Here is a 23,050-nt window from a genome sequence, read left to right as displayed (position 1 = left end):
GTTTCAAGCCAGCCCTGTCATAATGATCAACGGAAATATGAAATTGAAATGCTTTCAAGCTTATCCTTTTTGATATGAAAATGGAAAGGAAAAAAATCTATATTAACAACGTCTTATAATATTAGTATTAGTTGTTGGTAGTATTTTAAATCAAAATTTATAGTAAAGCACACTAGAAATTTGATTTAAAATATTCTAGCATCTTCCATATGCTGCTTCAGCTTTAATAAATCTATACTACCAATAGCAATATGTGACCTTTTTCATAGCCCATCACAACCAAACGGACACTTGTTCGAAAAGACGTATGCACAAAAGACACTAAACACCAATAACTCCCCACTAAACCATCCAAATGAGGGGAGTTTCATATATGCAAATCAAGACCACCCACGTTCTCATATTCGATTTCCTCCGAGTCTCATCTCTCTCTCTCTCTCTCTCTCTCTCTCTCTCTCTCTCTCTCTCTCTCCACTGTCGAAGTAACCAAAACCATGTCTCAATCTCATGTTCTAGACCTTCTCCTCAACCAATTTGCTCACTGGAGGCAGCACCAGATGGAGTTGCAACAAAGCAATTTGACCACTAGTTACCACACTATTGTTGCTTGGGTCCTCTGCTTCATAGCTGCGTCTGCTTCCAGTGCAGGAGGGCTTGGTGGTGGCTCCTTGTACCTCCTCATCCTCAACATTTTTGCAGGTCTTAGCCTGAAGAAAGCCACATCTTTCACAGCTTTCATGGTCACTGGAGGGTCCCTGTCCAGTGTCCTGTACATCCTCTTTCTCATGAACCCAAGCCATAAAGGGGAATCTTTGGTTAATTTTGAGATTGCTCTCCTCTCACAGCCATGCATGCTTTTAGGAGTCAGTGTTGGGGTGGTTTGCAATGTTATGTTCCCAGAGTGGCTTATCACTGTCTTGTTCACTGTCTTCCTAGCATGCTCCACATACAAGACATGCAAGGCTGGGTTCAAGTGCTGGAAGGCTGAGTCAGAGGTGGTGAGAGATGGGATGGATAGAAGTGAGGGGGGTGAGAAGGGAGTACATGAACCCCTCTTGGGTGGAGAAGGAGGAAGTAGGTTAAGGGTCCCATGGAAGGATTTGGTGGTATTGGTGATGGTCTGGGTCTGCTTCTTTATGCTCCATGTCTTCATTGGAGATAAGCATGGGAAGGTATGATACTTTAATGTCTGTCTGCATTTCTTGTGTCCTTTTGCTAGTGTTCTTTTTTATTTGTGCTGTAACTTATGTAGTGTAGCCTTTTCAACCACTCATCCGCTAGCTTACTTGGTTATAACCATTACTTCTTGTAGTTTAGTTCCCTCAAAAATTGAACTGTAATAATAAAGTGCAATCAGTTAATTTTTCAGGAGATATTTAAAATCTGGTGGTTTCAAATGAGTAGATTTGAGGGCATCTGCCTAAAATCATGTGATTGAGTTCTATGTTTGTTGGGTTAATTCTCAATTCAAAATTTTAAGTTCTTGTGTTATTCTGAGTGAACTTTTAAGTTAGCTCTGTTCCATCTATCTTTATATCTTTGTCACCACTTGCCATTATAGAATGGTTTTATGTCTATTTGCAGTAGCTAGTATCTGGCTGAGACGTTGCATTACTTTGTCTCCTTATGAGTGGTTTAATAGATATGGAATCAGGAACCCACATCTTTTTGCTGATATTTAGATAAGAATGAATGGAAGTTCAAATTTGATCATTACTACCTGAGTGGTCCAAATGGATCCACAGTAACTAATAGGGATTTGTTGGAGGTGCAGCTTATTTTTTCATTTGAAAGATTTCTTACGCCTTTCCGTGACTTTTATCCTCTTGGTTCAGAGGCCTTGACAAAAGTAACTAAGTGGCAATTTGAAATAAGTCGGCCAATAAGATTGACTGAACAAAAGTTTGAAGCTCACCATGGTGTTCACCCTTTTGTTCTTTTGGTATAATTTCTCTTTCTTATTCTTGATCAATTTCACCTGATTGTAATCGCTCTGCAGGGTTTGGTTAGAATAAAACCATGTGGAGTTGCATATTGGCTTATCACTCTATCCCAAATTCCTTTTGCCATAGCTTTTACAGCATATATCATCTATGTGAATAAAAATCCACAATCCCAGAACGATCAGCAAGCTAATGACAAGGTTCTGAGATTTTCACGCCTAGCATATATCATTCAGTTTCTTTGTTTATTCTATGCTGATGTAGCATCATTACGTTGCTACTTGTTCATGTAGACTATTGTAGGGAGGAACAAGAAGAAACCTGTGCCAGTGTTTGTTTTCCCACTTGCTGCACTCTTAACCGGGGTTATGAGTGGCCTCTTTGGCATTGGAGGAGGGTTGCTCCTTAACCCAGCTCTTCTTCAGATTGGAGTACCTCCACAGGTAAGTTTTCTCTTACTCGTGTTATTAAGTTCAATTAAATTTGACAGCGGCATTTCTGTAGTTCAGTAAGCTGTTTGTTTCAAATGAAATTTTTGGTTAAAACAAAAGCAGAAATAGAGATAAATACTTCTGAGGACACCTAATTCTATCGACGATTTATTTAGCTTTTATTAATTGTATCGAGTATTATTTAAAATCTCTAGACAATTTTATAACACTCATCGCTTTGATATGTTGTTACATCTATGCAGACAGCAGCAGCAACATCCACCTTCATGGTGCTGTTTTCGTCTTCAATGTCGATGGTGCAGTACATAATCCTAGGCATGAAAGGAATAGACGAAGCCTTAATTTACGCTATGATCTGTTTTGTAGCTTCAGTTGTTGGATTAGCGATCGTTGAGCGAGCCATACAAATGTCAGGAAGAGTTTCTCTCATTATATTTATAGTCAGCGCTGTTATGGCATTCAGCACAGTTACACAAACTTGCTTTGGAGCAGTAGATGTTTGGAGACAGTATGCTACTGGAGACTACATGGCCTTCAAACTGCCTTGCTGAGATATCAGCAGGGGAGCATGAGTATTTTGCTTGACAAATCCACAGACAAATATTATATGTGCATTTCCTGCTGTTCGATTTCCCCTATGCATATAATTCCAACAACACTAGTTTCTCTTGGAAAGACTACTGATGATTCTATCTCTTAGATTAATTTGCCTACCAAATTTCTGTAGAACCATTAGTTGTAGATTACTTGATATGGATTAGCCTCAGAGCCTCAACTGTTGGAATTCTTTTTTCTATTAATCTGCTGGTTAGATATATTGATTAAAATGATTACTGGCATATGTCCAATGGCATTATGACGAAGCACTCAAGGATATATTATCCTTCGGCCAATTTGCAGGCATGCATTATCAGATACACCATTCTAGATGAACATAAATAGTAGGTGCTTTATTAATGTCATAAAAAATGGGGAAGCAAATCATATCCAATAAAATATTAAACAGAGGTCAACTGGTGACATGATCTCTGGGCCTAATAAATTGGATGCGGTGATCATGTTATGCACGGCCTCTAATCTTGGTCTCGTTTTGAATTATTCATTTGTCTCCGAACTCCGATGTGTCTCCACGATGAGATACATCGTAACGTAACTCAACTCAAATTTTGAGTCATTAGATCTGCGTTGAAATCAATACTAAGCTCTCATTAGCCCCAACCATTCACACTTCCACATGGGCTAATTATGTACTAATTTGAGATTACATCGACTTACCAACTTCTAGATAGACCAATTTGGGAACCAACCATCTGCACAATCTTCGCACTATTTTCTCACAAGCTATTGTTGGAGATTAATCGTTGCCTCTTCTATTTATATCCCCATGAATCCGTGTGACAACTTCAATTAGACAACAACCATCTTATAGCATCTCTATCTCCTTGGCGAAGATGGCAGCAATGAAAGGATTGCTCTGCATCACCTTCATGGCAGCTCTCGTTCGTACGACAATGGCTGCAAACTACGAGGTCGGAGGCACCAGCGGCTGGGACACGACCACCGACCTGGAAGGGTGGGCGGCGGACATTAAGTTCGCCCCCGGCGACACCTTGAGTATGTTCTTATCTTATATATTTATCTATAACGTTGCGTTATTTCGTTCCACAAATCTTAGATTTTGATTCTTAATGAGGGTGGTTTATCTCATGCATGCAGCTTTCACGTACCAAGCATACCACAACGTGCTGGAGGTGTCTCAATCGGGATATGATTCATGCTCTGTCGTCAAGCCATTAGGGTCGTACACAGGAGGAACCACCACCATCAAGCTCACCGCCCCCGGCAAGAGATATTTCATCTGCGGCATTCCGGGCCACTGCAGCTTAGGCATGAAGCTAGAAGTCGACGTCGTCTCATCGGCCACGCCGTCTCTCCCCTCACCGTCACCGAAGCCGGCATCCACACCTGCTCCAATGGCTCCTCCTCCTAAGGCGCCGCACAAGCATAAGCATGCACCGACAAAAGACCCTTCGCCAGCGCCGACCCCGGCGTCGCCGCCGCCGACAATCGCAATGCCTACGAAGTCCCCGCCGACAGTCTCAACGCCTACGGAGTCGCCGCCGGCATTTCCGCTGGCGCCGGCACCCGTGACGAAGTCGGCGGCTGTCGGTAAAGGGCAGAGGGCTGGGGCCGCAATGGGGCTCGGACTCGGTGTGGCGCTGTTGACGGTTTTGGCTATGTGAGGATTAAATAGAATACAGAGATTTGTATTGCAAATAGCAAGATGTGGTCACTAAAAGGTGTTTGATTTTTGTATGTACTTTGATGCATCCTGAGAATAGTGGGTGAGACAAGAGAGTGGACAAATCCTGTGGTTTGAAATGTCTTTTGCTTCAGCTCTAAGGGAAAGTTTTACCTCACACCCTCTCTTCTAAAATTTTATAATTCGCACCTAACAGGGTAATTTTGGAAAAAAAAAACTTAAAAGACAAGGCCGATTTATAATTTGAAAAAAGAAAAAGTAATAATTGTTGGGTCTGAGCTTAAAAATATTTCTGAAATGTTTGCTGAGAGAGGCTAAGAGCTAACCGAAGACATTGGTTCTATTTAGCCAAAAGTACCCAAGTAAACTTTTCACCCTCTCCTTGTGGAGTTGTCCTCCTTGAGGATTAGTGGATGCCATTTGAGTGGTCACTGGCTTCCAATACTCATATCCAGTGTGGATAACTTTAGGGCCTTCAGACACCTTGTAAGTCTTCCTGTTGCACATCCCTCAGTATCCATGGCTTCTTCTCTCAATGGAGCTTCCCATATCTTTCCAACCAAACTGAACCAGATCAAGGAATACAAACGAAAACGAAGGCCGTCGACAATATACGCATCCACCGCCCACGACTCGCGGGAACCTCTGGTTCCTCCATCAAGCAGCTCTAAGGTTTCTTTGCAAATTTCAAGGAGGACTTCTTTGAGCTTCACCATGGCCACTCTCGTATTCCATCAGCTGCACGCTGGAGCTTCGCTCGCCGAAGAAGGAAACGGCTTGTGGCTTACTGGGCCATTGCCAGTTCCCACAGTCACCAGCAGTAAGCTTCCTAAAATATCCAACATGTTTCACTAATTTGGCCTGGCGATATTTCTCACCATTCATGCTGTCTTTGATGTTTGCACCAGAGATTGCTAATGAGGAAACAGGCACGCGTTCATTTCTGAGGAAGGGAATCTACATGGCGAACATAGGGTCTGAAGGAAGTGCTTTCAGGCTAAAGCATTATGCATTTGATCTCCTGGCTCTGGGGGACATGATAGGCCAAGATGCATGGAGCTATGTGAGGAAGTACCTCTGCCTCAAGTCCACTGTCATGTACTATGATTTCGACAAAGTCATCAGCGCAGCTGCAGATGATCAGAAACAACCACTCACGGAACTCGCCAACCGGTTATTTGACAATGTTGAGAAGGTAAGGATTTGTTGATTTAATTAGGTTGTTAAATGTCTCCGATAACTCAATGCATCAAGACTAGCATCTGCGTACCTACAGAGATATAAGATCATGTCAGCATTCTAATCAGTAAACATCGACGAACTAATTAACAGCTTGAAGAGGCCGTCAAGAAGCGGGATAATCCTACGACGCAGTCATGCTATGCAGATACAACAGCTATTCTCCAGGAGGTAATGACAAGAATGGCATAAGCTTTTGTATCATAAAAGAATGCCTCGAACTTGTGATTGTTTGCAAGTGCTATATTACATTGTAGCTTTGAGAGTACAGATAGAATCCATTTGGCACAAAGCATTAGTGTTTGTAAGGCCACAACATGGGTTGCAACTCCAAGCAATAGAAAGGCTGCTTCAAATTAATTCATTAATTATAAAAGCAGCTATTTTTTTAATTAGCGATGTCCGTCCATTCATAGTGAATGTTGCCTTCGCATAATTCAATGAAACGACAATCTATCCAGGAAATGCTATTAAAAAATATTGTAATTAAAATACAAGTTTCTTGACGTTGCCTCATGGTGATAATCTGCCATAAGACAATCAGACAGGTTGAAATAAATGTTAATACAAATTCTATCACAATCATGCTCAACATACAAACAGATTGAAGAAACAACTCTAATGTTGATACTTGATACAAGTTTGTGGATATCTAGCTTTGTTTGGCAGCAATGATAATTGCATTGCCTTGATACACAAATACCATCAACATCTTATGAGGCCAAATAGAGCTGATAGGTCATTGACGGGCCATACATGCACAAGGGAAAACCATCTAGTGAATAAAAAAATACAATCTGCAGTTCTCTTAACCATAGCTCAAACGTGGATCTGCAATACGCATCTGTGTTTGACGTCGAGGAATTCCAATTTCACAAGAATTGACCCTCGCAGCAAACCTAAGTGAACAGATTGACTCTCCTGTTGAGGATGTCTCGGGAGAGATGTTAACAAACATCAAGGTTTTAGAGTCCCCTCCAAGACAGGGCTGCAGTTTAGGAAACAAATTAATTCATGAGACCCTAAGAAAAAAGGCTTCAATATAGAAAATCATAATCCTTGAGGGATCACCAGTAAGAGACATAAACTTACCTGAAGAAGATATGTTAATTTGGAATTCCTGAATGGTACGTGGTCCTCTTTCTTAGCAATAGAAAAGATAACATCACTTAAACATGACAAACTTTTGTTGATTGCCTGAAATCATACCACCAAATAAAAGTTGAAGTAAAGATGAATCAGCACGTGACAAGAAAGTTCTTGTCCATTTAATTAAATATATATAGAATTGTAACATGCCTGAGTTTCCTTAAGGCGGTCACCAGTTGCACCACTCCTAGCAAGACGCTCACTTCCAGCAAGATCAATTAGGTTTAATACCCCTTGAACTTGCTGATCTGTGTTCTGATTAATGAAACTCAATTGTCAGAACTTGCCAAACATTTTATTTGACAAAATAAAGTTTAACATACCTCGTTAATTCCAAAAATCCGCAGAGTAAAGACAAAGTGGCTTCTTGATGACTGCTCATTCATTTGGGTCTTGCCAACAGATCTGGGACACAAATCCAGCAAATAGTAAAATGTGAGAACTATGACTTGAGTAAAAAAGTTAGTTTAAAGCAATTGCAGTCATTAAACTTGTTGTCCAACGATTAGAAAGAAATAACAGTCACCTGCTCTGTGCAGCCTGTTGTAGGAGGAATGAGACCTCATTGATGCTGCAGACATCCACAACTGTAAGGTCAGATACATGTGTGTTACCATTTGCATCATGTTTGATTGAATATTTTGAGGCACCAGTATCTTGGCTGCTAGAGCGATTAGTTGCCAACAAATCACGGATTGTTTCGTTATAGATTTCCAGCATGGAAGCCTATGAACAAATAACAATAACTCATTAGTAATAGCAGATTGCCATATCAATAAAAAATTTCCTCCACAATAGGAAGGCACACAATTATAGTCAGACCTGCATTTTGTACTTCCAACCCTGTGATAGCAGAGACTGGCTTGTTTGAAAAATTTGTTCCAGCGATCGAGGTATTAACCCTTTCTGATCAAGAACATCCGGTTTACCCATCATAGTATAAGTTTTGCCAGATCCAGTTTGACCATAAGCAAAGATGCAAACCTGAGGATCAAAATAATATTTTTGACAATTCAATTATATCAACCTAAAACATAATGATATAAGAAAAAGCACTTGTTACCCATTAGTATGAGCTGAATGAAGGAAAGAACATGATTTGAAGTATTACAATATTGCATACCGACATTGTATTACAGGAGTGAAAATCAATCTATCATATTATAGCTGCATTAAAATGGTCACACCATTGAAAGTACATAATTAGATCAATCAACTGAATAATTAATAAAAAAATATTTGTTCAATGTCAAAGGTACAACACCTCATTGGCAAACAGCAGAGCTGGCCAAAATGCTATCTGTTATAGGGCAGATGAGCTGCTATTTTTACTATACATTCGATACCCAGCTAATCAGCAAAGAAGCACTATTGTGAAGTATCACAACATTTCCATGCCCGATGCATGTATATTGTAGGACTCATCAAGATAACCATGTCCATTTTAATTTCTGGTTGATGGATATAAATAAAAAAACAATTAAATTGTATAAAATTAGTATGAAAGGATATACCTTGTAACCGTCGAGTGCACTTTGTACCAACTGTGAAATTTCTACAAAGACATCTTCTTGTGAAGCATCATGATCAAATACTTTATCGAACGTAAAAGAATACTTTTGGGCTGAAATCAGTGACATCTTATTAGATATATTGATACTCCAAAAAGAAACTAGTTAGCAAAGAAGATCTCAACATACTGAGCAGAGAAAATATAAGGAAAAACCATCTAACCATTGTGCATCAAGTCAATTCCCCGACCAAGGTATTCTGTTGATGTTGGATATGAAACAACTGCAGCCTCTGCACCATTAATTTCAATATCAGGTAATAATGGTCGCACTCTACAGAACACTCGAATATTTCCTTTTAGCTCCTGAAAATTTAGCAAAGGGTCAGCAGCAAAGTCAAATTATCATAACCATCATAAAATCCCCAAAACCAGTACCAGTATGGTATTGTGCAGCTTTTTCCGTAATTTATCTCCTTCCAGAACTTGCTGTTCTGCATCAGCTAACCGATCTTGCAAATTTTTCAATACTTTCTTTTGTTCTTCATATTCTGTCATCGTCTCCGTGGCTGTTAGATCAGCCCTCTAGCCAAATAGAGAAAGCAATTAGTCAAACTTAGGTATATTTTGAATCCCAAATGGAAAGATTAAAAACAGAATAGAATCAAATAGTGGGAGACTCAACAATTGTTTAACTTATAATGATATCCAACAATTAGGAAACAGTCAAATATCTTGCTTAGAATGTGTACTGACATTTTTGTTTTATATATCTTTATAAATTAAGACATTCAATTAACAAAAGGAGATAAGAGTAGCCCATCCAGAATAGGAATAAGAACATATCAAGTGATTCAAGCCCATTAATTTGGCAATCTTGCTAAAATAATGTTAATCAATAGGGTCAGAGATAGTACAAAAAGATGTATAAGGGATGCAGTTTCCATCCATCACAGCAATGGATCATAGTATGATCTACAGAATAGAAGGAAGGCTTTCTTTGTAAACGATAGTTTTTCCTCTCCTCTTGTGGTAAGAAGATAGAACTAAATTTATGTACCATATTATCACGATCTTCAAACCAGGAAAAAACTATGTTATGACTAGAGAGATCACTTTCATAAAGGCCAGCGCTCACCTTAAGCTTCTCATTTGCAGCTGCAAGTTGAAGTTGCAACGTGCGTATCATATCTCGTTGTGATGAGCATGCTTCCTATAGATTTGCATTGGCATGACTTTTTGTGGATAAAGGACCACATCAAAGGAAACTTTAAAACAAAGTAGACAAACCTCGAGAGCATTTGTTTTTGTTGTTGCACTGTCAAGTTCTATTGCAGATTTTCCAGTAAGTTCTTTATATTTAATGATTTCAGACATCAAGCACTGCACTTGATTTAATTGATGGTCACGATCATCTCTTACTTGGTGAAGTTCATTTCTAAGACAATTGACTTCCTTCTTTAGCTCTTCCTTCTGTTTTGATGCTTCTTGTTGAGAAGACTGCACAAACAGCCAGCATTAAATTAGTAATGTTGTGTATGTTAATAAGTATGTCAAGACAAACCTGTTGAGACGTAATAAGAAAGATGAAGCATCATAGACAGATAAAACATTAAAATGTGATAGACAATTGCAAGGGAGGGAAAGACAAAAAAAAAAGACATGGATGGAACTAAAGACATCATTTAATTTGATGCAAACCTTTGAATTACATAAGAGATGATTGACAAAAAAACAGTAGGCATAGCTGGTTCTAATGTGGTCATTTATTTCCAAACTAATGTTCTTTTTCTACTCAAGCTAGCAATCTACAAGATATAGTAAAAGTCAATTTCCACTTACACAGGCAAATACTAATTTGCCAACTAAACAAGAAATACTATAACCATAATTACTATGTCCTTTTAAAGCATATTCTTTCTTGACAAACAACGGTATTCTGTAAGATTCCCTAGAGAAACACAAGTACTTATCCAAGCCAGCGAGTCAGCAACAACCAATTACAAAGATAATGCAACAAAGCGAAGCACATGAGTCAAGTTCTCTTGGTTTTTAAAGTAGTGTGGCCAAGGTACTTCCCAGTTGAGGCTCAGGGAATATCAGAATATGCATGAAATACTTCTCATTTTCAGAGAGACCACGTGGCTGAAGATGTAATGATGAGTAATTCACAGGAAATGGTATACCTAGCATTTTATGTCCACATTACTTACAGAAATTCACAGTTACTTTTGGACTTAACAAGTATTCTGAAATTAGAACAGCAAGACCATCTTAAAATTTGCTCATCTATACCTATGTAATCCAGCCAAAGGATTAAAAGAAAATGCAAACAATATAAAGCGCACCCTGGCAACATCCAACTGAGTTTTGAATGAGTTGGCATGATCTCTCAAACCATTTAGTGTTTCCATCATAGCATTCTTCTCCTTCTGCAGCTTGGTCATTGTCTCACCATTTTTCACAGCTTCTGCTTGAAGATTGCTGTTATATTGTTGCAGACTGGTATTGTATTCCTGCAGTCGTTTATTGGTCTCTTGGAGCATCTTAATCTGCAAAGACGAAACAATATATACAACATAATGATAAATAGATAATGTCATTAATCTAACAAATCTGTCTTAAGATACTAACTTGATCATTAAGACGTTTTGCTTCCTGACCGGCTTTTTCAAGATCTGCAGAGAGAGCATCTCGTAAAGTTTCAGCAGCAACCCTTGCCTCTTTTTCCTCCCCGTGAGATTTAATGGAATCCTGCCAATTTACCATCGTCAACTAAATGCATATGACTCGGATTTAATTAAAAAACTACCTTTTGAAACACCCACCATTTTCTCAGCCTCCTCCTTTCTGAGTTTTTCTTCCAAAGAAGCATACTGTTTCTTAAGATCCTCAATTGTCCCATTTAGTTCTTCTATAGTACTTGTCAATTGGGCAGCTATATAAAGATAGAAAAGTAACTTATCAGATCCAAAGATATGATGCAAATTTTCATAGTGAGACTGAACATTATGCGACAAAATATAAGAAAAAAGTTACCAATCTCAGAGTGCCTTTTCTCCTCAGATTCCAGCAAACTTCTAAGCCTCTCCAGTTCCACCAAATTGACATCTTCCCGCTCCATAAACCACTTGATGCAAGCTCTAAGCTTTTTTATATATTCCATCATCTGCTCACTCTTTCCCTACAACAACAAAAAAGAAACAAATAAAATACAAGAAATTCGCAAATTAACAATCAAAAATAATCAAAACTTCAAATTCATGATTTGCCATATATTTACCTTGAAATCATTTTTGTTCTTCCCCTTCATCTTCTCGCCTAGCAGCCTCTCGACATCCTCCCTCGAATTGAATTCGATTTCTTGATTCACGGCGGCTGCCGCTGCCGCCGGATCTCCAACCCCACCATTAGGCCCACCATTTACGGCAGAAAGCACCGATCTAGATCGTATGTTGTTCGCCGCTCCCACCATTTTTCCTACCGCAACCTTTCGCCTCTTATCAGCGGGCGCCTCATCTAGATTCTCCTTCCTCTACCCAAGAAAGAACACAAACCCTAAAATTGGTACTGCGAAGATCTAGAGCACAAATCCTCGGAAGAGAGTGCGGAGAGGAAAGAAGAGCAAACCTTACATTTAAGGGGTTCCTAAAGGACATCCGAGCTGTGACAAATCGGACGCCTACGGTTAGGTTTCGGGTGGAAGATCCGATTTGGAGATAACAGTGGAAAATCTGAAAAAAGCTTTTTGGAGAGAAAGAATCCTATCTACCCTTCCTCCTCCTTCCTCGCTGGGATCGGGTTAGATCTAGGGTTTTCTTTAATCTCTCGTTTCTTTGCTCTGAGTGGAGGAGAAGAGGGAAAGGTTTGAAATCGTTTGAAATTCGGGATGGGCGGGCGGGTGAGTGGATTTCGTTTTGTTCCGAAACTGCCCCTACTTTTGTGAACCCGTGTCTATTTGACGCATAAATTAACGCCGTTAGTACAATCATCATCAACGTCCAACGATATCGAAATTACGGCCTCAATTTTGAAATCTAATTTCATGTCTAGCTCACGTCTCCGCCGACCACCATGTGTACATCACTGTTGGAAGTGGAGGCACGCCACATGTCAAGCTCCTATTGGACAAATGGAACCCAATCCAACCATGTCATACACTCACCACATAATTGTACACGTGGCCACCATTTACTGGCTCTCCACTTATCCAGCAGATAAGGAATCACCCGAACCATGATTCCTCACATCTCCGAATAAAATCCCATTTTCCCCTCTCCGTTCCAATCGAGAATTTAGAGAGATAGAGAGAAGGGAGTAGAAGAGAGAAGCAAAGCGGAGAATGGCACAGGCGATGGCTTCAATGGCTGGCTTACGTGGTTCGTCGCAAGCTGTCTTAGACGGCAGCCTTCAGCTCGGCGGCTCGAGCAGGCTCGCCGCGCCGGGCAGCAACCGGCTAACCGCAAACCGGACCGGGTTCACAGTTCGAGCCCAGCAAGGTCCGGCAGAGATCGAGGCCCAAGTCCAGACCGGCCGCCGAGCCATGTTAGGACTCGTGGCCACCGGTTTGGCCGGTGGATCCTTCGTTAAAGCCGTCCTCGCGGAGGCTAAGCCCATCAAGGTCGGCCCACCTCCGCCGCCATCTGGAGGACTACGTGAGTATGCTTTCATTGAACAAAATAACAAAAAAATACAGCTTGTGTAGATGTATAAGGTTCTTTAATTCTTTGTTGGAGGAGTAAATTATGATCATAATCTATTTCTACATTATCAACAGCTGGGACTCTAAACGCTGACCAACCTCGAGATTTGGATCTTCCATTGAAGAAGCGTTTCTACCTGCAGCCATTAGCTCCGGTGGAGGCAGCGGCAAGAGCGAAGGAATCGGCAAAGGACATCGTAAACCTGAAGGGGTTTATAGATAAGAAGGCATGGCCTTACGTCCAAATGGACCTCCGCCTGAAGGCCTCTTATCTCCGCTATGATCTTAACACCATCATAGCTGCAAAGCCCAAGGAAGAGAAGAAATCCCTCAAGGACCTCACTGGCAAGCTCTTCGCCACCATTGATGGGGTAACAATCCTTTCTTTATTGCACACTACTTTTAATCACACTTCACACCTTATATTTGTGAATACTAGAAAGGAAAGATTTGCTATACATGAATCAATTAAGAGCAATTCTTGTTAACTTGTTTGCTTTGTTTCTGTATTCAAATACAGCTTGACCACGCCGCGAAGATCAAGAGCACCCCAGAAGCAGAGAAATACTATGCCGCGACCACATCTGCCCTTGGAGATGTACTTGCAAAACTAGGCTAGTGAAAAGCCTTGCACTCTTGTATTCTCTTTATCCTTTGTTCATATAAAATAGTATTGCATCTTGTATTGTTGAAAATTGGCTGTTTTGGTAATGCTTTGAGTGATGAAGAGGGATTGGTGCAACTGCAACTTTTATAATGCTAGGTAACAATGAACTGGAGCTCTAAATTACCGTCATGGTCAAAGGAATGCAACAGCATTGCTTCAAGTAAAACGACTGACAACCTTTAAAGGGAATAAGGAGAAGGTAAAAATTGGAGGGCTGAATGATGAACAGCTAAAATGCATGGAAAAGCTTGATGTAATGTGCCAAAATCTTCTAGTAGATTTCAAAGTAGGAATATGTGTGCGAATGCTCAATCTATGGAGCTAGCTTCATTGCAGTATACATATATAGAGAACTTACACGTAATAGTGAAGTTTAAATAATACAAAAGAATGTAATATTAGAATGGTTAAATTCTAACAGAAAGAATATATCAAGGGGGTTCTTGGGTTGTTGTAGCTGACTCTTGGTATGTAGTTTGAGTTTGACATTTGTTATTACCTGCTACAGTAGAATCATACCTTCCGGAAGAGCAGGACATGTGATCTTACCAACATCATGAAAGATTCCTTCAGCTTAATTGAAATAGCTGTACAATTTATCCATCATATGTGAAACTCCTAAAATCAAAGGCATCCAACATCGCAGGAAGTTGCTTAAAAAACAGTGTAATTTATAAGCATTGGGCTAAGCCCATGTGCTGTTACACAGGCTTCATGATGTATCTCCTTCACCAATGAACTCTATCTCTAACTTTATTCTGCAACAAAAATAAACTAGTGACTAGTGAGGTCCTATATTTTGACATGGTTTAGATATAACCACATAAATGAGGTTTACTCACAAGTTAAGATTGTTGGCAGACTTATTCTGACCTTACTGCTTGATCACCATCTGCCCTTCATTCTTCTACCTGCCTCTGCTTTGCTAATGCTCTTTATGCTTCCTTGCGAGCCTCCCTCTTGGCAACCTTGGCTTCTTCAAAGCCTTTCTCAATCTTGGCCTCCTCCTCGGGAGAGAAGAAATGGGAAAAAAGAGGATTTTCGGGAGGGGTTAAAAGTGAGGGTGTTTAAAGTGAATTTTGAAAATGTAATGGTAAACGCAAGGTCTAAATAGAAATAAGCATATAGAGTAGGGGATAAAATGTGAAAGTCCCTTGACAGTAACATCCCAACCGTCAATCGGAACGGAAATTTGGATTTTAGAAACCTCGGAAAGAGCACGACATCCGAGGAAACCGCTTCCGGATCTCCTTGCCACCGCTTCCGGATCCAACTCAAAAGGATAAACCTTCATCTCACCGTTCACCGCTCATCGATTCTACGGATATAATTCACGATCCCCGTGCTCGTATCTCATTGGTCTTTACCTCTAACCCAAACTACTACATAAAGATCCCAGATGCGGAACAGCGAGAGCGAGGGGATTATTCGCGCCTTCTCTTCAACTTCGCCTTCTTCCAAAAGAACTCGGTTCGTTCTTCGAGGAACAATGGCAGGGAGAGGGAAGACTATTGGGTCGGGAGCCGCGAAGAAGGCAACGTCGAGGAGTAGCAAGGCAGGACTCCAGTTCCCTGTTGGTAGGATAGCTCGCTTCCTCAAGGCCGGCAAGTACGCCGAGCGCGTCGGTGCCGGTGCTCCGGTCTACCTCGCCGCTGTCCTCGAGTACCTCGCCGCCGAGGTACTACTTTTTATCCTTTGTTCTCCCATCTTTCTTTTACTCGCGTATATCGGAATTTGATGCTTTTAGAAGGTTTCTTCTACGACTCGATCTTGTTTGCTTCTTTTTCTTGTCTGAATAACAAATTTGTGGAGAACTTACAAGACCCATCTGCTAGATTCTTCTAAAATTTGTATTCACCTCATAGTTTCTTCAAAGTAATATTTTCGGCACTCATGTTTCGTCTGATTTGGTCTTTAAGGTGTTGGAGTTGGCTGGTAACGCCGCAAGGGACAACAAGAAGACCCGAATCGTGCCGCGCCACATCCAGCTCGCGGTGAGGAACGACGACGAGTTAACGAAGCTTCTTGGGTCGGTCACCATTGCCAGTGGCGGCGTCATGCCCAACATCCACAACCTCCTCCTCCCCAAGAAGGCCTCGTCGAAGCCATCCGCCGACGAGAGCTGAGCTCTTCAACGTGTTCTCTTGTGCCAGAGAGTTGGAGGGTCCTCTCTCTTTCGCTAATACAAGTGTCGTAATCTTTAGCTGGGGTTATATTTAAGGTTTGTTCAGACTTAACAAGTTGGATTTGAGGATGTAAGAAAGGTAGATGTGTTAGATGGACAGGTTTAGATTTGTGAGTAGTAACTTTTCCTCTTGTAATTCTCCTCTCTCTCTCTCTCTCTCTCTCTCTGTGTGTAACGAAAGTTAGTTATATCTTGTGGATGGTAAAATTGAAGGACTAATGGTTTGTTATATCCCCGATTCGTATTGCTGTGATTTATGAAATTTGTTCGTATACAATATTAAAAGGTTTACATCGATAGTTATATTTAATAACTTCCAAGTGTCTATAAAAAAATAATGGATTTAATTTAGATTGCTCCACGTGGTATTTAATAGGTATGTGCCATCAACATTGACAAATTCATACGAGAGGGACGAACAAAGCTTCCCTAAGCCATAGTTTTAGTTCCGACGCATACACGTATAAAATAATGGAGCTTGAACAGATTAGAACAAAAACTAACATATTTTCTTTGTGAAAGTTGAAGATTTAAAAGACAAAAATTGGTGCAAAGATCCTAACAAAATTCTTTTCTTTGCAGAGCTACAATAAATGGAAAAATGATCAGTTAAATCTATCTATTTCTTTGTGATCTTTCACAGTGATGATTCCTGACAGAGCCTTACTAGTTAGTGAATTCTTGCCAGGCATGATTGATGTAACAGCTCTTCAAGAACTTGTCACCAAGATATCACAGGATTTATTTGTCACTGCTTTTCGAGCCCTGGAAACAAGAAAATGGACGTCATTAAGAATAACACGAGGAAATTAAGTTTTTCTGCTTTCAGACCAGCTATTGCTGGTAAACAACGAGCATCATTTCTTTTGCAAAAAGCAGCAGGCAATGGCAGAGACAAGACAAGTAGTGCTGGCTCAAACCTCCAGAAACCTCACAGTATGAGAGGTAGTGAGAAGAATAGTAGTTATACCTGTAGTCAGTACTGAATTCCAATGGCAAAACCCACGCATCTCCCCTTATCTAAAGTTAACTCTCGTCATCAGAACTGGAACTTTCAACTCGCCGATCCCTAATTGCGGGAAAGAGATGCTCTCGTGGATCTGGCAGAGAAGATGTTGACGTCTCTCTACTTCTTGGTACCTTTGATACTTTCTTCTTTGATTCCCTCACTTGTTTGCATGCCTTATCCAACATTGCAAGGAAGTCTCGTACAATTGCAAACAGACGAAAGCCCTCATCTTTCCCTGCATTTCCATGGAAATAATCAACAGTATTCTTTACCAGAAATCTTATTCTCTTCTCTTCCTGCAGTAAGAAAGTAATATCGGCCTCTGCTTGTTCTACAAAATGATTAAGTTTATGGTAGAACCCGCTTTCTTCCTCCGTGCTTTTCATACTACTATCAATGAAGTCCTTTATCTTCATGAGCTTATGGCCAAGACTTGCCACTGTACTTGTTAAAGCATCAGCATCAAGACAAGCTGCCTTCTTGACATTCTCAAGTTCATCTCCTAGTCTTGAAACAACTTGAAGGCCAAGTCTACAGTAGTGATCTTCAGGTTCTTGGGGAGAATCATCAGTGAGATTATCAGAGCTCATACTAGAGATGCTACTTGGCTGTTCCTTTGCGAGACGTGCAGCACGAACACCTTCAGAACGAATAATCTCTTGAACAACAAAATGTAGCAATGTTGTCTTTCCGTCAGTTCCTTTAACATCAGCCAATTTCAAGAGTGTGTCTAGCTTGAATGCCTGTGCCCCTCCTCGGAAGGTACCATCATTCATGCGGTTCCCAGTTTTAAGAACAGCTTCTAACAGCTTTAAGAAAGGACGACTACTTCTGAGCTCCTTGCAAGCTACCTGCCAAAATGGATTGATCGTATAAAAAGTAGAATATCAATTTCATGGACAAACGATATTTTCTTGCAATAAGGTTTTCTTCTGGGTAAATATAGAGTCGAAAAAGCCCCTAGATTGAGGCATGGATTTGTAATATTTTCTGACAAGCCATTGTTTATGCACAAGTAGTGACCACCCAAGTATTAAAATAAAAGAGGAGGTCAGAATGGAAGATACTCTATGACAATAGCTACTGATCTAATCAAGAAAATCATTTAAAACAGCGACTGATCTAATCCATAAAAGAGGCCCACAATTAACAATGGTTCGTATAATATGTGTTATTAAACAGTCAAAATTTCTTCCAAATAGCTAACTGCTATCAATTTGGCACAAAATGGCTCCTAGCAAGATCAACTATAGTAGAATCTGTATGTATACATACATATAGGGTTGGAATACAAACTTTAAAGATCAAATCCTATAAATGCAATCTCAAGGAAAAAGTTGAAAGCACTCTCTCTCTCTATCTCTCCATCTTTCGGTTAGTCTATTATAATCCTAAAGCATCATCAATTGCAACTCATACATATAGCATCTATTAATCTTTATCAGTTTTACTTGTACTTCGATATTTCAGGTCCCAAAGATTAAGTTGGATTTGTCATCCTTGTTCTCAAAATTTTTGACTCCAAGATGAATGACAAAATGTAATATCAACTCCAAAGAAGATTTAATTTTTTTTTTTTTTATAAAAAAACTGAGATGTAGACTCGCCTGTAGCGTTGAAAATGACTCCTTCATGTTTGCAACTTCCTCTGGTAGAGAAGCCATGAAAAGCAATGCATCTAGGCGTTGGAAGACATAAGGTATATCAACCAACACCTTTAAAAATTGTTCTGCTGGACCAAGTAGGGAGATATCCCCTCCATACAATCTAAGCTTTAGCTCTTCATCTGTTGTAGGAGCCATTTTCAGCAATGTCTTAAGTAGCTCTGCGGGAAGCTGATCACCTGGATTGACGGATGAAAAGGATTAAACAGTGACAAGAAAAAAGAGAAAGAAAGAAGATCTGCAACACCGATTGCAAGTTGTTGTATGTAATATGTATCGATGTATGCTCTTAACTCTTAAGGATTCAATAAACTAAAGAGACACATAATTAGCAAAAGCCCCTAAAAGTGAGTCTAATTGATGACTGCTGATTGTGAGGAAGAGCCTGATTCTGGCATGTCTCAAAGATCTTAACTTGGAACAAGCAAGAAATCAATATTTACAGTGATTTGGTAAAAAGATCCTAAAAATTTTACCCGATAAATGTCATCTTCATTGATATCATTCAACTTTTTTCAATAGATTTATTTAGATAAAGCCAACGTATCTTTTCAACAACTTCAAAATGTACAGAGTTATGCATAACGTTTGCTTCAGCACAAGCTTGCATTCAAAGAGATTAAAAATGGATTACCTTCCATAACTGCATCACAGACTTCCTCTACTTTCACGTTTAAAGCCTTCAATGATATTGCCAAATTCTGTGCTCTTTTAGGATCAATAATGCAAACATATTGAGAAGGATCCTTGAATGCTGCCTCTTTCTTGCCCTCATTCTTATTCTTATCAGCAGAGCTATAACCAAATAGACTTTCAATCATCTCCTCATTAAACCTGTGAACACAATACAATTTTCTGCATCAACTATATATGATTCCAGTAATAAAAAATGACAAGACAATATATATCAAGAAGCTTACTGGAATGAACCAGATTTAATTTGATCCCACACCATTGATTGACCAGGGTTTGCAAGAACCTTATCCCAAAAAAATGGCTTCAACTTGGCTTTTGGTGCATCTGGATCAGCACTACCAATTTCCTGTCCAGCAGTTCCATTTACCGACTGTTTTTGTCCAAATGGAGGGTGCACTTTTGAAGAAATTTGGTTTCCAGCAGGTGGACGAGGGACAGCTTTAGGTGGTGGTGGTGGAGGAGGGCCAGGCTTTCGACTGGGTGGTGGAGGTGGTGGAGCAGGAGCAGGAGGAGCCGGAGGCAGTGCCTCTGGTGCAGAACTGCTAGGTGCAACAGATGGTTCACTTGAGTTAGAAGTCATAGGCTGCACTTCAATCTTTGGAGTTTCATCCGAGTTCATTTTCAAAGTTAAAGCACAACCATTTTGGCTTGGTTCTCTTTCCAGAGAAGAAGCACCAACTTTATTTGCATCCATTGGATTTCCCTGACTATACGACTTTTGGGAAGAACCTGGTGCAACATCCTAAAATCAGCACTGGAAACAAAGATTTATGCTAAATGAGTAAATAGATAAGTAAATTATTCCAAAGCATCACCATACCAGCAAAGTTACTTAAATTTAAACTTAAAAGTGGTCGATCATCCCTCTGGCTATATGTTGTAAAATTTTTGCTTCTACGATATTTACAAAGGCAAACAAGGAGGAATGCAGCAAAGAATGATATCCCTGTCAAACTTAGAACAACAGCGGTGTCAACCAATCTTTTGCTGCTGTTTTTCTTCTTTGGTGGCAAAATTGAAGCAGTGCTTGGACTGATTTGAGCATATTCTGGTGGAAAGAAGCTGCTAGGAACAGGAGCTGGAGGAAAGTAGTTAGGTGCTGGTGAACTTACAGGTGATGGAACAGGCGAGAGTGCTGGAGCATAACTAGGAGATTGAGCTCCAGGGCCTAGGGATGGAGCTGATACTGGTACTATTGTTGGGGCCAGGGAGGAATCAGCCAAATTTCTTCTTGAAACAGGATACCAACCAAGTAATGCTTCAAGATTATCAGCCCACACGTACCTCAAACTATCTTCCCCAGAAGCAGGAAATGGAAGATTTTGCTTGCTCAAACAATTAATAAATGTTCGTATAATTTCTTCCGGCACATTAAGTATAGCTTCCTCTAAGCTGCGTTTCCCAGACAACCTTTTCGACAGATATATCTCATCAGAATAATGGAGGATAACCTCAATGAAATGAATGTAGCCACAATTTGTCTTAATTTCTTCTAAAATTTTCATATCTAGACCACAATGGAGCCATGCTAGTTCCACCTGCAGTCATAATATAATGGCATCAAGCTGTGACTATCAAAATTAGTGAGAAGCTCATACTGTAGGAAATCAACCGGTATACAATAACTTGATACTGAACATATATTGCCATAGTGCACTCCAAGAATGTATATTATTTGAAGATGCATAAAAGTTTATGCCAGGAATCAACTATACATATTGTCATGGTACATCTTATCTTAAATGATTAACATTGCGAGTCCTCTCTTTTGAATCTCCTGTATTTGCTAATGAAGGAGCTATCAAGTTTCAGCCATTTTGAATATCTAATATTCTAGTGAGAAAACTTGACGTTGACATAACTCGCGCCATTGACTCACGTACATATAAATAATATTTAATGCATTTTCAAAGTATAAGCTAATTCTTCTCTAATTCTCCATTCAACTTACGTCAAAAAAATCTTATGGAAGACATCGACTTGGACAGCAGATTAAATATAAGATTAGTGCAATGGATCTTTAACATAACCAGTAGCTCTGATCCTATAAGCATGGCACTAGAATTACTAATAAAATTTCTATCATGACTAATAAGGTGAAAAATATAACAATGCCAGGAGATGATGATATTGTCTAGCGAAAAGAAAATTTTGACAAACGCAAGGTGGAATTTCATCTTACAGCTTGATCTATATCTGGAAAGGGCTCGATCTTGGATGAATCCCTCAAACTCGAGAGCAAGCCGTCAGAGTCCTGCCTCCCTGCCGATCCACAAGGCACCAAAAGATGCAGCAAGATCACATACACAGCGGCGAACCCATTTATGCCCCAACCCATCATCATCTCCTCGATAGCATCATCCGATCCCAAAGTGAATGCACAACCCACGAATCGTTTGAATAATTGCCAGATTTGAATCTCGATCACCCAAGAGAAATCTTTAACAAGCGGGAGAGAAAACTGAACAAAGATTCCCTAATGCTCGATGATTCCCGCCACTTCGATGCGATATAGAAGGTATTGTAGAGTACCCAGCTGTTATGCGAATTGAAAGAAGAAAAAAAAAAGAGTCACCTTTTGATCAAGAAAGAGTAAAGATAGAATGCCTAAAATGATTTCTCCGCTAATTTTCGCCGACCGCAGGAAAGAGACGATCAATGCGCTTTAGGATTCGAGTGGCAAAAGGGTTCCTCTTTTTGATGCAAGTCTCTATTTTGTTTAATTTTTTGAGAGTATTATTTCCGATTAGGAACTAATAATACAAATACTAAGGTTACGATATGATTTTATAGGATTTGGTTCCGAGAATTTGGCACCTTATATAATTAGTTACATATAACTAAAAACTTTATCACAGTAAGGAAGGATAAGGAAAGAACATAATCTTACTATCGAACTCTAAATATATTCTAGTTTGTGAAGTTGTCAGTAACTATCTGTATATTATGTAAAATACTTCAAACTATTTTTAAATAAATCGGTAGTATAATAATGCCCGCCGGACGCTCGACAAAATGCTTCTTTGAAGAAGTTGTTCAAACCTTTCCTAGTTATCACCACAAATCAACAAAGGTGTTTCACAAAGTGCAAATTCCCAAACCCTCGAGACCGCGTGGGAGTCTGCGACTTTGGAGGCATCTCAACTCGTCAACCGTGTGCCTCTTGGGCTTGTTAAACTATTTCAAACCAACCATTAACACGAGGAGGATAGAAGGCTACGCAATTATGTGGGTGACCAAAGAGAGCTCTTCCAAAAGTCCTCTCCACTTTGGGCTGGAGCTCGCTATTCGAGGCTATTTAATAATTGGAATATCTGGGATAGGCACACATTTCGAGACAATTAGACCTTCGAGATGGCCCATTGACGCAAGGTATGCAGTGACTAACTATCATAGTAGAGATGACTAATTAAAACATTAATTAGCTGTGCTTTGCTCTCTTCTACTAACATGATTGATATAAACTCCTAACTAAGATAGTGAAAGTTTGCGACTATATTGCTCGTCCTATCCTGGGAATGGGCCATGCAAACCTTTCAATTATGATGATTAAAACTTCATGTCTAGTCCA

At 39.9% G+C, this 23,050-nt stretch overlaps 7 protein-coding genes across 9 annotated transcripts; 5 read left to right on the top strand and 2 right to left on the bottom strand.

The window, feature by feature from the left end:
- The first annotated feature begins 35 nt into the window (after positions 1-35).
- On the top strand, positions 36-3,170 carry LOC140762457 (sulfite exporter TauE/SafE family protein 1). Its single transcript, XM_073100266.1, has 4 exons — positions 36-1,172; positions 2,000-2,143; positions 2,237-2,386; positions 2,638-3,170. Exons 1-4 carry the CDS (start codon positions 495-497, stop codon positions 2,944-2,946), a joined length of 1,281 nt encoding a protein of 426 aa, XP_072956367.1. The 5' UTR covers positions 36-494; the 3' UTR covers positions 2,947-3,170.
- Positions 3,171-3,306: 136 nt separating this feature from the next.
- On the top strand, positions 3,307-4,788 carry LOC140762462 (uclacyanin 1-like). The gene is made up of 2 exons (XM_073100271.1): positions 3,307-4,009; positions 4,112-4,788. Exons 1-2 carry the CDS (start codon positions 3,847-3,849, stop codon positions 4,636-4,638), a joined length of 690 nt encoding a protein of 229 aa, XP_072956372.1. The 5' UTR covers positions 3,307-3,846; the 3' UTR covers positions 4,639-4,788.
- A 265-nt stretch (positions 4,789-5,053) lies between these two features.
- LOC140762300 (photosynthetic NDH subunit of lumenal location 3, chloroplastic) lies at positions 5,054-6,257 on the top strand. Its single transcript, XM_073100021.1, has 3 exons — positions 5,054-5,478; positions 5,567-5,853; positions 5,991-6,257. Exons 1-3 carry the CDS (start codon positions 5,178-5,180, stop codon positions 6,087-6,089), a joined length of 687 nt encoding a protein of 228 aa, XP_072956122.1. The 5' UTR covers positions 5,054-5,177; the 3' UTR covers positions 6,090-6,257.
- A 96-nt stretch (positions 6,258-6,353) lies between these two features.
- Positions 6,354-14,479, bottom strand: LOC140762298 (kinesin-like protein KIN-14N). Of its 3 annotated transcripts, none has more exons than XM_073100019.1 (17): positions 14,445-14,479; positions 11,840-12,089; positions 11,596-11,740; positions 11,385-11,494; positions 11,191-11,310; positions 10,905-11,108; positions 9,847-10,056; positions 9,695-9,769; positions 8,995-9,141; positions 8,781-8,922; positions 8,561-8,670; positions 7,869-8,030; positions 7,573-7,772; positions 7,370-7,451; positions 7,197-7,301; positions 6,990-7,094; positions 6,354-6,885 (listed from the first exon to the last, which is right to left on the bottom strand). In XM_073100019.1, exons 1-17 carry the CDS (start codon positions 14,462-14,464, stop codon positions 6,706-6,708), a joined length of 2,367 nt encoding a protein of 788 aa, XP_072956120.1. In that variant the 5' UTR covers positions 14,465-14,479; the 3' UTR covers positions 6,354-6,705. The 3 variants fall into 3 exon arrangements, with proteins under 3 accessions (XP_072956120.1, XP_072956118.1, XP_072956119.1); XM_073100017.1 differs by lacking the exon at positions 14,445-14,479 and adding an exon at positions 12,187-12,447; XM_073100018.1 differs by lacking the exon at positions 14,445-14,479 and adding an exon at positions 12,192-12,447 and having other exon boundaries at positions 11,840-12,091.
- LOC140762299 (oxygen-evolving enhancer protein 3-2, chloroplastic-like) lies at positions 12,841-13,953 on the top strand. The gene is made up of 3 exons (XM_073100020.1): positions 12,841-13,211; positions 13,334-13,629; positions 13,779-13,953. Exons 1-3 carry the CDS (start codon positions 12,899-12,901, stop codon positions 13,875-13,877), a joined length of 708 nt encoding a protein of 235 aa, XP_072956121.1. The 5' UTR covers positions 12,841-12,898; the 3' UTR covers positions 13,878-13,953.
- Positions 14,480-15,334: 855 nt separating the features above from the next.
- On the top strand, positions 15,335-16,339 carry LOC140762301 (histone H2A.6). The gene is made up of 2 exons (XM_073100022.1): positions 15,335-15,603; positions 15,845-16,339. The coding sequence occupies exons 1-2, from the start codon at positions 15,415-15,417 to the stop codon at positions 16,049-16,051; spliced, it is 396 nt and encodes a 131-aa protein (XP_072956123.1). The 5' UTR covers positions 15,335-15,414; the 3' UTR covers positions 16,052-16,339.
- A 258-nt stretch (positions 16,340-16,597) lies between these two features.
- On the bottom strand, positions 16,598-22,364 carry LOC140761962 (formin-like protein 11). The gene is made up of 7 exons (XM_073099524.1): positions 21,662-22,364; positions 20,300-21,017; positions 19,704-20,208; positions 19,418-19,617; positions 18,727-18,962; positions 17,081-17,970; positions 16,598-16,875 (listed from the first exon to the last, which is right to left on the bottom strand). The coding sequence occupies exons 1-6, from the start codon at positions 21,821-21,823 to the stop codon at positions 17,137-17,139; spliced, it is 2,655 nt and encodes an 884-aa protein (XP_072955625.1). The 5' UTR covers positions 21,824-22,364; the 3' UTR covers positions 16,598-16,875; positions 17,081-17,136.
- Positions 22,365-23,050: the final 686 nt, after the last annotated feature.

This window comes from Typha angustifolia, chromosome 7, assembly GCF_048772165.1.
Source record: "Typha angustifolia cultivar Huaian chromosome 7, ASM4877216v1, whole genome shotgun sequence".
NCBI lineage: Eukaryota > Viridiplantae > Streptophyta > Magnoliopsida > Poales > Typhaceae > Typha > Typha angustifolia.
The sequence above is the reverse complement of the archived record's forward strand: the minus strand, read 5'-3'. Positions and strand labels throughout refer to the sequence as shown.